This window comes from Stegostoma tigrinum, chromosome 22, assembly GCF_030684315.1.
Source record: "Stegostoma tigrinum isolate sSteTig4 chromosome 22, sSteTig4.hap1, whole genome shotgun sequence".
NCBI lineage: Eukaryota > Metazoa > Chordata > Chondrichthyes > Orectolobiformes > Stegostomatidae > Stegostoma > Stegostoma tigrinum.
In genome coordinates this window covers 55,681,413-55,695,279 of record NC_081375.1, presented here as the reverse complement: position 1 = coordinate 55,695,279, position 13,867 = coordinate 55,681,413, and the positions used below count along the sequence as shown (strand labels likewise).

Sequence of the window (13,867 nt, the reverse complement as noted above, 5' to 3'; positions counted from 1 at the left end):
TTCCCTAAGATGTTTAAAAGAGATAATGATACCAGCAATCTCTATTCATTTCTATTCATGTTCTGACAAGAACAGATGATATATCACCCTGGGTGCTTGTTTTTCACTGGCACTGTCTCAGTGGGCCAAAGGGCTCTTTTCTGTGCCATCGACCTCTATGACCACATGTTTAATCCAATCATATATAGAACCAATGCGTATGTAGGACAGTGCAGAGAGAACTTTAATCTGCATCTAATCCTGTTTCAATTTGGGGTATGGGAGACAGTCAGTAACGTCTGTGACACTTCAAGTAAATGAAGGGTACTGTTCTGTTCAAACTCCAAACAAATTTTCAATCTCATTAGAACAAAGAAATGAAAGAAATGCAGATGCTGAAATCAGAAGCAAAAGTTGCTGGAAAATCTCAGCAGGTCTGTCAGCATGTGTGGGTAGAAATCACAGTAACCCTACAGTTCTGAGGAAGGGTCACAGGACCCAAAGCATTAACTCTGTTTTCTCTCCACAGATTCTGCCAGACCTGCTGAGATTTTCTAACAATTTCTGTTTTTCTCTCAATCTTATTGTCCAGACCTAGCTTTATTTGTTACCACCTGGTAGTTGGCATCAGGTAGTGGCAGGCTTTCACTGTATCTTCAGAGAGAGGATAAATTAGGGGTGATTTGAAAAGCAGTGAGTGATCAGTGACCCCTGGGGCTCAATAGGATTAAACACAGCCAGAGCAGCTTATGGAATAGTGAACATAATGGGCCACAGTCTGGCTGGGGACATCATTGGTTAACTCAGGAGTGAGTGATATGTCTGTGTTCCTGTGCTAATATATGTTATGTGATTAAAAAAAATGAAAGAACTGTGGATGCTGTAAACCAGGAAACAAAACAGAAATTGCTGGAAAAGCTCAGCAGGTCTGGCAGCATCTGTGGAGGTAAAAACAGAATTAACATTTTGGGTCCAGTGATCCTTTCTCAGAACTGATCTGAACTTAATCAGTTCTGAGGAAGGGTCATCGGTCTGAAATATTAACTCTGTTTTTCCCTTCCTAGTCAATGACGAATGTGTGTTTCTGTGTTCAACAGCAGCTTATACATGGGAGAGACTGTTATCAATGGAGCACAAGTGCAGTGGTATGTGGGAGTTCGTGTAGAGATGGGCTACAAGCAGTATTGTGGAGAGGTTTTCAAATCATTGCAGAGGAGCTGAGTTAACCTAGTTAGTCTATACACTTTATCAAATACACCCACATTAATATTTCTCCTTTCAACATAGTTCCTAATCGTGTCTGTTTATTCAAACTGTCAGCCCCACCAAATTCTTCCAAATCTAATAATGTCACCAGTACTTATTCTTTAAGTCAGCTTAGCTCTTCTTTAAACTGTCAGTAAGTTTACAGAGGATGTGCTGAAGCTCCTGAGTAACTCTGTAATCCTGTGAAGAATCTGGGATTAGCCTCATTGGGCCATACTTCTTTGCAGTCAGGGAGACACAGTGACATTTAAAACGATGGGACTGTATGATGAAGGAGACAATTCTAGCAGTTTCAAATGTTATTTACTGACAACTCCAATTTGTAATTAGATATTTTAAAAGCAATATTAATGAGTGTGGAGCTGGAGGAATACAGCAAGTCAGGCAGCATCAGAGGAGCAGGAAAGTTGGCATTTCGGATCGGGATTCTGTGTTCCTTCAGCTCCACACTGTTATCGCTGATTCCAGCATCAGCAGTTCTTGCCAGCTCTCAATGTTAATGAGTAGCTGCTTTCCACAACCTATCATTATCATGGAGGGAGTGGGATTGCCTTGGAAGATCACAGTTTAATTGATAGCTCAAAGAAGATATTACATGTTTAATAATGTTTAAAAGAACAACTTGGACAAAATTGCAGAGAAACAAGGCAGATATTTTTAAACAGAGATAATGGGAACTGCAGATGCTGGAGAATTCCAAGATAATAAAATGTGAGGCTGGATGAACACAGCAGGCCAAGCAGCATCTCAGGAGCACAAAACCTGACGTTTCGGGCCGAGACCCTTCATCAGAGAGGTATTTTTAAACAGCTCATTTCAGCACTGGGCAGTTCCAGTAACCACTTCTAGGGATAACAGTCCTGACTCCATCACACCACCACTCCAACCCGCTTCCACACCATGCCATGCACAACACTTTTTCCTGATAGTGGTGATCCACTCTATTGTGTCTGGATTCACAATGAGGAAGTGTACAGCCAGGAGGTTGCTTTCCACTGGAGCTTAGAGATGGACAATCAAATCCAAACTAGTGTAAACCTTATTAGAGATGAGCACAGGTTTAACTCGGGAAGATGTACCTGTGTTCCCTCAGAATGTCAGCTTTCCCTCAGCTACATTGAATTCCATAAGCCTGATCGTACAGAAACAGACTGAGTTGGTCCGTGGTTTTGACTACGCCCCACATCAAACTGTTCCCTCCTTATTGTAATAAGGTGTAGAGCTTGATGAACACAGCAGGCCAGGCAGCATCAAAGGAGCAGGAAAGCTGACATTTCAGGTCTGGACCCTCTTCCTTCCCTATTACATCTCAGTTTATTGTCAGCATGCTCTTCTTTCATCCTGCACCATTTTTCTAAATTCATCATAAATATGTAAACATTGTTCACCTCAACTAGTCTCCTGGATTATGTTCCAAATTCACACCACTCCCTGTGTTAAAGAAATTTCTCCTGAGTTGCCTCTTGTGTTTATTTGTGACATTTTTCTATTCTGCTTTCCTTGCCTGTCCCAGGACAGAAAGTGCGTATGTTGAGTTCACACAGTACAGCCGGGATGTGGATCTTTATGCTGTGGTGACCTTACTGGTCGTCTTTCAGCCCACGTTGCCTGTCAAACCAGCTGTCGTTATTAAACCTGTCCCAGTGCTAAGCTCAAGTCGCGGGGTGGACCTGTTGCTGGTGTTGATGGTAAATATTATTTTATAACACTAACAAAGAACCTGCTGAATCACCCATATATAATGTGCAGGAAAGACAGCCTTCCACCAGAGAGGACAGCTTCAGTTCAATTGCACAGATTGCTGTACAAGTGCTGGGCGTACTTGGCAATTGAGTATGAGGGATCGGCCTATCTCTTGAGTCAGCACGAGATTTAAACCCCACTCCAGGACTTGATTTGGGCTACCACTTCTGTACAATACTGAGAGAGTCTGAGGTGAAGTTTTTGATGGGACATTAAAGTCTTCCTGGTTTCTCAGGTAAATATAAAATACTGCCATTTTTAAAACAACAGAACATTTCTCTCCAGTATCCTGTGTTAATGCTTATCCCTCAGCCAACACCTTAATTAAAATATTAATGCGCCATTATCTTGTTTCTGTTCATGGTGGTGGTTGGGGGGACTTGCTTTGTACAGCTTGGCTGCCACATTTCCTACATTACAATGATCACCACATTTCAAAAGTACTTTGAAAACTATAAAAAACCTTACTGTCACACTGTGAGATAGTAGGAACTGCAGATGCAGGAGAATCCGAGAGAACAAGGTGTAGAGCTGGATGAACGCAGCAACATTTTTGGCCTAGACCCTTCTTCAGAAATAAGAAGGGTCTAGGCCCAAAATGTCAGCTTTCCTGCTCCTCTGGTGCTGCTTAGCCTGCTGCGTTCATCCAGCTCGACACCTTGTTACCTTGTGAATTCTGAGATCATGACAGGCACTATATAAATGCAAGCTGATCTATTAATTTATTTGATGATTAATCCAGAAAACTGGATTCCCAAATCCAATGAGTTCCAATCCCACAAGGCTAGTAGGAGATTTGGAATTCTGGTTCATAGTTCTTTGAAAGTGGTGTCACATGCAGAGATGAAGAAGGCATTTGGTACACTTGCTTTCATCAGTTAGAGCATTGAGTGCAGGAATTGAGAGGCTATGTTGCAACTGTATAGGACATTGGTCAGGCCACTCTTGGAATACTGCATGCAATTCTGGTCTCCCTGTGAAACTTGAAAGGGTTCAGAAAAGATTTACAAGGATGTTGCCAGGGTTGGAGGTTTTGAGTTCAAGGGAAAGGCTAAATAGACTGGGACTATTTTACCTGAAATGTCTGAGGCTGAGAGGTGACCTCGCAGAGGTTTATAAAATCATGAGGGGCACGGATAGGGTAAATAGACAAGGCCTTTTCCTCACAGATGGGGAGTTCAAAACTAGAGGCCTGTGTTTAAGGTGAGAGGGAAAAGATTTAAAAGGGACCTAAGGGGGAACATTTTCATGCAGATGGTGGTGAGTATATGGAATGAGCTGCCAGAGGAAGTGGTGGAGACTGGTACGATTACAACATTCAAAAGCTATCTGGATGGATTTATGAATCGGAAGGGTTTGGAGGGATGTGGGCTAAATGCTGGCAAATGGAACGAGATTTATACAGGATATCTGGTCGGCATGGACGAGTTGGACCAAATGGTCTGTTTCTATGTCGTACAGTTCAGTGATTCGATAATTCAGTTTAATGAATGGAGCAGGAAAGGAAGAATGTGAATCAGTGAAAGTGACTGTGAAGTTTCAGGTTATCCAAAGTACCATATAGCTCTGTAATGTCTTTCTGGGCATTCATGATCCTAACAGCTTGAGTTCAATTCCTGTACCAGCTAAGTTCATCATAAAGGACTCTTCTTCTCAACATGTCCCCTCACCTGGGGCATAGTGACCCTTGAGTTAAGCCACGATCAGTTGTATCTATCTAATGAGAGAGCAGCTTGAGAGTATGGTAGCATTATGATGACTTTACCTTCGCCCTGTGTGGACTCACCTGCCTTGACCTCAGTCCCACACCAATATGGTAGACCTCTTGGTGTCACGTGAAGCAACCCAATTTATCAAAACAAGGAAAGGGCTGTAAATACTTAATTTTCTAAAAATGTGCAAGTTTTAAGAATGAGAGTCAAACATGGGGGAGGTGGTGGCTGAGTGGTATTATTGCTGGACTGTTAATCCAGAGACCCAGAAAACATTCTGGGCACCCTGATTCAAAGAACAAAGAACAAAGAAAATTGCAGCACAGGAACAGGCCCTTCGGCCCTCTAAGCCGCGCCGATCCAGATCCTCTATCTAAACCCGTCGCCTATTTTCTAAGCATCTGTATCCCTCTGCTCCTTGACCATTCATGTATCTGTCCAGATACATCTTAAATGACAATATCGTGCCTGCCTCTACCACCTCCACTGGCAACGCATTCCAGACACCCAACACCCTCTGCATAATGAACTTTCCACGCATATCTCCCTTAAACGTTTCCGCTCTCACCTTGAAATCATGACCCCAAGTAATTGAGCCCCCTACGCTGGGAAAAAGCTTCTTGCTATCTACCCTGTCTGTACCCCTCATAATTTGTAGACCTCAATTAGCTCCCCCTCAATCTCCATCTTTATAATGTAAATAATCCTAATCTACTCAACCTCTCTTCATAGCTAGCACCCTCCATACTAGGCAAAATCCTGGTGAACCTCCTCTGCACTCTCTCCAAAGCATCCATGTCCTTTTGGTAATGTGGCGATCAGAGCTGTACTCAGTATTCCAAATGTGGTCGAACCAAAATCCTATACAGCTGTAACATGACCTGCCAACTCTTGTACTCAATACCCCATCCAATGAATGAAAGCATGCCATATGCCATCTTGACCACTCTATCGACCGGAGTTGCCACCTTCAAGGTACAATGGACCTGAACACCCAGATCGTTCTGTGCATCAATTTTCCCCAGGGATTTTCCATTTACCTTATAGACCACTCTTGAATTGGATCTTCCAAAATGCATCACCTTCCATTTTCCTGGATTGAACTCCATCTGCTATTTCTCTGCCCAACTCTCCAATCTATCGATATTCTGCTGCATTCTCCGACAGTCCCCTTCACTATCTGCTATCCACCAATCTTAGGGTCATCTGCAAACTTGCTAATCAGACCATCTATACCTTCCTCCAGATCATTTATGTATATCACAAACAATAGTAGGCCCAAAACGGATCCCTGTGGAACACCACTGGTCACAGTTTTCCATTTTGAAAAACTCCCTTCCACTACAATTCTCTGCCGCCTGTTGCCCAGCCAGTTCTCTATCCATCTAGCTAGTACACCCTGGAACCCACGCAACTTCACTTTCTCCATCAGCGTACCATGGGGAACCTTATCAAAAGCGTTATGTATATGACATCTACAGCCTTCCCCTCATCAATCAACTTTGTCACATCCTCAAAGAATTCCATCAAGTTGGTAAGACATGACCTTCCCTGCACAAAATATGCTGCCTATCACTAATAAGCCCATTTTCTTCCAAATGGGAATAGATCCTATCCCTCAGTATCATCTCCAGCAGCTTCCCCAAACTGACATCAGGCTCACCGGTCTGGGATTACCTGGATTATCCTTACTACTCTTCTTAAACAAGGGGGCAACATTAGCAAGTCTTCAGTCCTCTGGGACCTCACCCATGTTTAAGGATGCTGCAAAGATATCTGTAAAGGCCCCAGCTATTTCCTCTCTCGATTCCCTCAGTAACGTGGGATAAATCCCATCCAGACCCGGGGACTTGTCCCCCCTAATGCCTTTTAGAATACCCAACACATCCCCCTTCCTTATGCCGAATTGTCCAAGACTAACTGAACATCTATCCCTAACCTTAACATCGGTCATGTACCTCTCCTCAGTGCATACCAACGCAAAGTACTCATTAAAAATCTCACTCCTTGCATAACTTCCCTCCTTTGTCCTTAAGTGAGCCAAAATTTCTCTCATTACCCTCTTGCTCCTTATGTATGAATAAAAGGCTTTGGGATTTTCCTTAACCCTGTTTGCTAAAGATATTTCACGATCCCTTTTAGCCCTCTTAATTCCTCATTTCAGATTGGTCCTACTTTTCTGATATTCTTCCAAAGCTTTGTGTTTTCAATCGCCTAGACCTTATGTGTGCTTCCTTCTTCCTATATGCTAGTCTCGCAATTTCATCTGTCATCCATGGTTCCCTAATCTTGCCCTTTTTATCCTTCATTTTCATCGGGACATGTCTGTCCTGCACTCTAATCAACCTCCCTTTAAAAGCCTCCCACATATCAAATGTGGATTTATCCTCAAACAGCTGCTCCCAATCCATATTCCCCAGCTCCTGTTGAATTTCCCTAATTTAGCACTCTTCCGTTAGGACCTTTCCTGTCTTTGTCCATCAGTATTCTAAAACTTATGGAATTGTGATCATTATTCCCAAAGTAATCCCCTACTGAAACTTCAGCCACCTGGCCGGGCTCAACCTCCAACACCAGGTCCAGTATGACCCCTTCCCGAGTTGGACTATTTACATACTGCTCTAGAAAACACTCCTGGATACTCCTTACTAATTGTACTCCATCTAAACGCCTAGCATGAAGTGAATCCCAGTCTATGTTGGGAAAATTAAAATCTCCCATCACCACCACACTGTTGCTCCCACATCTTTCCATAATCTGTCTACATATTTGCACCTCTATCTCATGCTCGCTGTTGGGAGGCCTGTAGTACAGCCCCAACATTGTTACTGCACCCTTCCTATTTCTGAGCTTTGCCCATATTGCCTCACTGCTCGAGTCCTCCATTGTGCCCTCCTCCAGCACAGCTCTGTTATCCTCTTTATCTCCTCCACCCCTTTTATCTCCCTCTCTGTTCCACCTGAAGCATCTATATCCTGGGATATTTAGTTGCCAATCTTGCCCTTGCCTCAACCAAGTCTCAGTAATAGCAATAACATTATGCTCCCAGATACTAATGCAAGCCCTAAGTTAATCTGCCTTACCTTAGTACACTTCTCGCATTAAAACAAATACACCTCAGACCACCTGTCCCTCTGCATTCATCATCTGCTCTCTGCCTGCTCTTCCCCTTCGTCATACTGACTTCATTATTTAGTTCCTTACAGGCATTAATTACTACCTCCCTACTGTCCACTAACCTCCTTATTTGGTTCCCATCCCCCTGCCACATTAGTTTATGCCCTCCCCAACAGCGTTAGCAAAAGCACCCCCTAGGACATTGGTTCCAGTCCTGCCCAGGTATAGACCACCCGATTTGTAATAGTCCCACATCCCCCAGGGCTGGTCCCAATGTCCTAAAAATCTGAACCCCTCCTGCACCATCTGTCAAGCCACTCATTTATCCTGCCTATTCTTTCATTCCTAATCTGACTCGCAGTCAGAGTAGAAATCCAGCCATGGCAGATGGTGGAATTATCTGGAATTAAGAACGTAATTATGACTGTGATTCCATTGTCGATAGTCAGGAAAGACCCATCTGGTTCACTCATGTCCTCTAGGGAAGGAAACTGCCATCCTTATCTAGTCTGGTCTACATGTGACTCCAGGCCCACAACAATGTGGTCGACTCTGAACTGCCCTCTGGGCAATTAGGGATTGGTAATAAATGCTGCCTAGCCAGCGATGCCCTCATCCTGTGAATGAATAAAGAGGGGGAAAAAGCAATTTTGGAGGAGGGGTGGACAAAGGGAGAGCTTGTGTTATGAATGTTCAATTCCTAATTATAGACACCAACATCTGAGCAGATCCCAGCTTCTGTTGCTTAATCTCTCAAGTAAATTCTGATTGCAGGGCTCCTACTTTGAAATATGCATACACTCTCTTTACCCACTGCAAGTGATCCTGAAATGCTCTGAAGTTGTTGTTTGTGTTTTTGCATGTTTGGTTTTGGTTCCATTTCCCCCACACCCGACCGCTGAGATTTTATGGTAAATTGGAAAAGCCTGAGGGTCAGAGGTGGTTGGTATGTAAAAATCACACTGGAGTTTAGGGAAAAGGACTGCACTGCCCTGACCTGTGGCTGAAGGAGATCTTCTGAAGATCATCATCACAGCATGACCCAGCATTGATTTTTGAGGCTCAGGAACTGGGTGTTCCTCAGGAACAGGAGACTGATGGTGCTGTTGGTGCGTCCTCCTTCTGACCATTCCCTTCACTTTGTGCAGGTGCTGCTACTCCTCTTCAGCCTCTGTTTTCTGGTTGCTGAGGCCATCGCTCTGAAGAGGGACAGTATGGCTTATTTCAAAGAAGGCCACAGGTACCTCCAGCTCCTCATCATCCTCCTTTGCATCCTCATCCCTGGCCTCCATTTCAGCCACATCAGACTCGCTGACCGGCAGCTCAGCCTCTACAAGTACAACCCCCAACAGTTTGTTAGTTTCTACCATGTTGCGTGTCTGGCTGAGGGGGTCACCAGTCTCGCCGCATTTCTGCTCACCATCCTCACCTTGAAGGTATGTGAACAATTATGTGAGTGAGGAGGGGGGATTACAAACATCTGATTAAACAGGAGGACCAGAACCCTCTCAGCAAACCAATTGGACACAACTTTTCAGAAGAGTTATTCATTTGTCCCCAATCTGTTTCTGTGTTGATCTTGGTCACCATGAGCTCACATGCAGCTGCAGAATTTTACTGTGTGTATTTTGCTCACTTATTTGTCACAAAGCTGCGGCAAAGGCTGTGGCCTTGAATCCCAGTCTTGAGACTTAAACACAGTATCTAAGCTGATACATGATTGTACTGCAGAGAGAGTGCCACAATGACAGAGCTGCTGTCTTACAGGCAAGATGGTAAACATCTACCTGTCTTTAAGGTGGAGTGAAGGTTCCCATGATATTATTATAAGGAGATCAGGAATCTTTCCTTGGTGTCCATTAATTCCACATCCAGTAACAATAAAACAATAAAATTAAAATAGCAACAATACTAAAATAGCAACAGTAATAAAATAGCAACAATAACAAATTAGCCCATTGTTCATTGTCACAGTGCAGTTTGTAAGACTGTGCTTTGTGCAGAATAGCTGCCATGACAACAGTGACTACCCTATAGAAATGTCTAACTACCTATAAAGGGCTTCAAATATCGCATGGTGAGACTATTTAATGCTTCCTTTTTCTAGATTATAGGACAGTTTCGTTTTGTGCGGAGATGGTGTGTGTTTGGGAGGGTGTTCCAGTGTATGATCCGAGAACTGATGGCTGCCTTCCTTTGCCTCTTCCTGATTGTCATGGTGTATGCACAGTGCGGCTATGTGGTACGTATCAGAATCCCTCTCTGGAGTAACAGAGTGGACTATGATTTTCTCAGTTCCAGCACAGATCTCCACTTAGTATTCCATTAGAAACAATGATGAAGGAGTAAAGCCTATATTGAAGACCACTGGCAAGTAGCAAGGACCCCTGCTAGAAGTGAGGGCCAAAGATCTTTGATACAGGTCACCAGTGAGGAACAGGGGCACCTGGTACATGTCACTAGTGAGTTTGAAAAGTTTGGTTTTATTGAAGAATAGAGAGATTTGAGGTTTAGAAAGTGTTAAAAGCAGTTTCTCATCTTTTAGGTCCATAAAGCTGATGGAATGTTAACATATCATTGTTTATTGGTCGAGGGATTGAGTTTTGGAGCCTTGAGATCATGTTACAGCTGTACAAAACTCTGGTGCGGCCGCACTTGGAGTGTTGCGTACAGTTCTGGTTGCCACATTATAAAAAGGAATGGAAGCATTGGAAAGGGTGCAGAGGAGATTTACCAGGATGTTGCCTGGTATGGATGGAAGGTCTTATGAGGAAAGGCTGAGGGACTTGAGGCTGTTTTCGTTAGAGAGAAGAAGGTTCGGAGGTGACTTGATAGAGACATACATGATGATCAGAGGATTAGATAGGGTGGACAGTGAGAGCCTTTTTCCTCAAATGGTGATGGCTAGCATGAGACGACATAGCTTTAAATTGAGTGGTGATAGATATCGGACAGATGTCAGAGGTAGGTTCTTTACTCAGAGAGTAGTAATGGCTTGGAATGCCCTGCCTGCAACAGTAGTAGACTTGCCAAGTTTAAGGGCATTTAAATGGTCATTGGATAAACATATGGCTGATAATGGAATGGTGTAGGTTAGATGGGCTTCAATTTGGTTTTACAGGTCGGCGCAACATTGAGGGCCGAAGGGCCTGTACTGTGCTGGAGTGTTCTATGTTCTATGTTCTATAACAAAGTGGGAATGTAATACTAAATCTGTATAGGATATTAGGAATAGTATTAGTGGAAGCCCTATTGAGCTCTGTACTTCTGGACAGACTTCTTTTTATTCACCCACGGGATGAGAGCGTCACTGGCTGGCCAATATCTATTGCCATCCTTAGTTGCTCTAAAGAAGTTAATGATTTCAATACAAAGTCTTTACTACAGTGCAGTAAAATACATCATGGCAATTAGCAGTGTTACCAAACAACATTAGACACTGACACACATGAAGAGAAAGCAGAATATCCAAAAGCTTAAGTTTAGGAGGTAGGATTTCTGGAACTAGATGTCGAAAAGCAAAGGAACTTCGGGAGAGCTCAGGATCTCAAAGAATGGCACCAACACTAAAACAGCTAAAAATGAGGTCACTCCAGTCTAGAACAGGGCGAGTGATGATACCTCAGAGTTATGAAGCTTTAAGAGGTTACTGAGATGAAGAATCACAACATGGAAACAGACCTTTGGCCCAATTCATCCACGTCAACTAGGTTCCCTAAACAGACCTGGTCTCATTTGCTTGCATTTGGCTCATATCCCTCCATACCTTTCCTACCAACGTACCTGCCAGATGTCTTTTAAATGTTGTAATTGTACTCACCTCTACCACTTCGTCTGGCAGCTCACTCCACATACACAATACGCTTTGTGTGGAAAAAGTTGCCTCTCAGGTCTCTTTATAAAAATTTCCCCTCACACCTTAAACCGATGCCCTCTCATTTTGAACTCCCCTACCCTGTGGAAAATAGCTTAGCTATTCACCTTTTCTATACCCTTCGTAATTTTATGAATCTCTTTAAGGGCACCCCGTAGCCTGCTACACTCCAGGGAAAAAGGCCCCAGCCTATCCAGCATCTCCTTTTAACTCAAAACCTCCAGTCTCAGTAACATCTTTGTAAATCTTTTTTGCACCCTTTCCAATTTAATAACATCCTTCCTGTAACAGGGCAACCAGAATTATATGCAGCACTCCAAATGTAGCCTTATCAATGCCTTGTATAGCTTTAACACAACGTTCCAACTCTTTTACTTAATGCTCTGACCGATTTAAGGCAAGTTTGCGAAATGCCTTTGTTACCACCCTGTTTACCTGTGATGCCAGTTTGAAGGAACTGTATACCTGCACCCCTAGGTCTATCTGTTCTATAGTACTCCCCCAGCTCTACCATTAACTGTATCAGTCCTGCCCTGGTTTGTCTTACCAAAATGCAACACCTCACACTTATCTAAATTAAACTCCATCTGCCATTTCTCAGCCTACTGACCCAGTTGATCAAGATCCTGTTGTACTCTTAGATAACCTCCTTCATTGTCCACTATACCACCAATTTTGGTGTCATCTGTAAACTTACTAACCTGCCTCATATTTTCTTATTCAAATCATTTATGTATATGATGAACAACAGTGGGCCCAGCACTGATTCTTATGGCACGCCACTGGTTATAGGCCTCCAGTCCAAACAACAAACTTCTACCACTGTCCTCTTTCAAGCAAGTTTTGTAGCCAATTGGCTAGCTCTTCCTTCGTTCCATTGAGCTAACCTTACTAATCAGTGCACCATGCGGAACCTTGTCAAAGACCTTGCAAAAATCCATGTAAACACTGTCTACTGCTCTGCCTTCATCTGTCTTCTTGGTCATCTCTTCAAAAATGTTAATCGAGTCTGTGAGACATGATTTCCCATGCACAAAGCCATGCTAACTATCCTGAATCAGACCTTGCCTTTCCAAAGGAATGTAGATCTGTCTCTCTGAATCCCCTTCCACAATTTACCCACCTATGACCTCGGGCTCATTAGTCTATAATTCCTTGGCTTTTCCTTAAAGCCTTTCTTAAATAATAGCATAACATTAGCCACGCTCCTGTCTTCTGGTACGTCATCTGTGGCTGTCAATGATACAAATATATCTGCTGGGGGCTCTGCAATTTCTTCCCTAGCTTACCACAATGTCCTTGGATATACTTGATCAGGTCCTGAGGATTTATCAACCTTTATACGTTTTAAGACCTCTAGTACCTTCCCTTCTATAATATGGACATTTCTCATGACATTACTATTTACTTTCCTGTGTTTCCTAGTTTTCATGTCTTTTCCCATGGTAAATAATGATGCAAAATATTTGTTTAGGATCTCATCCATCTCCCATGGTTCCACACATAGACGGCCTTTTTGATCTTTGAGAGGGACTATTCTTTCCCCATTACTCTTTCTGCTGTTAGTATCCTTATAGAATAACTTTGGATTCTGCCTAACCTTATCTATCTCATGTCCCTTTTTCTTCCTCCTAATTTCTCTCTTAAGTGTACTCCTACACCCCCTCTATCCCACAAGGGATTCACTCAATCGCTGCTGTGTATTTCTGACATATGCCTCAGCCTTTTTCTTGACCAGAGCCTCAATATCCCTATTTATCCAGTGTTCCCTACTCCTGCCAGCCTTTCCCTTCCCACACTAGTGGGAACATTCTGTCCATGAACTCTTATTAACCCACTTTTGAAAGCCTCCCACTTGTCAAACAGTCCTTTACCCGTGAACAGCCCCCCACAATCAACTTTTGAAAGTTCCTGTTCAAGACCGTCAAAAGTGACCTTGCCCCAATTTAAAATGTTAACTTGTGGATCAGATTTATCCTACAAATAGAATTATGGTCACTGCTCCCAAAGCGTTCCCCCACTCACACCTCAGTCACTTGCCCTGCCTTATTTCCCAAGAGGAGGTAAAGTTTTGCCCCGTCTCTATTTGGGCCATCTAAATTATGATTGAAAAAGTTTTCTTGAACACAGTTAACAAATTCCTCCCCATCCAAGCCCTTAAGTCTATGACATAGAA

At 43.2% G+C, this 13,867-nt stretch overlaps 1 protein-coding gene across 1 annotated transcript in view; it reads left to right on the top strand.

Moving 5' to 3' along the window:
• The window catches only part of pkd1b (polycystic kidney disease 1b), a 230,642-nt gene that overhangs the window by 205,723 nt on the left and 11,052 nt on the right, over window positions 1-13,867 (top strand). Inside the window, exons 37-39 of the mRNA XM_048555247.2 lie at window positions 2,759-2,933; window positions 8,966-9,253; window positions 9,925-10,059. Of these exons, the coding sequence (XP_048411204.2) occupies window positions 2,759-2,933; window positions 8,966-9,253; window positions 9,925-10,059 (598 nt within the window). The remainder of the gene's footprint in view (window positions 1-2,758; window positions 2,934-8,965; window positions 9,254-9,924; window positions 10,060-13,867) is intronic.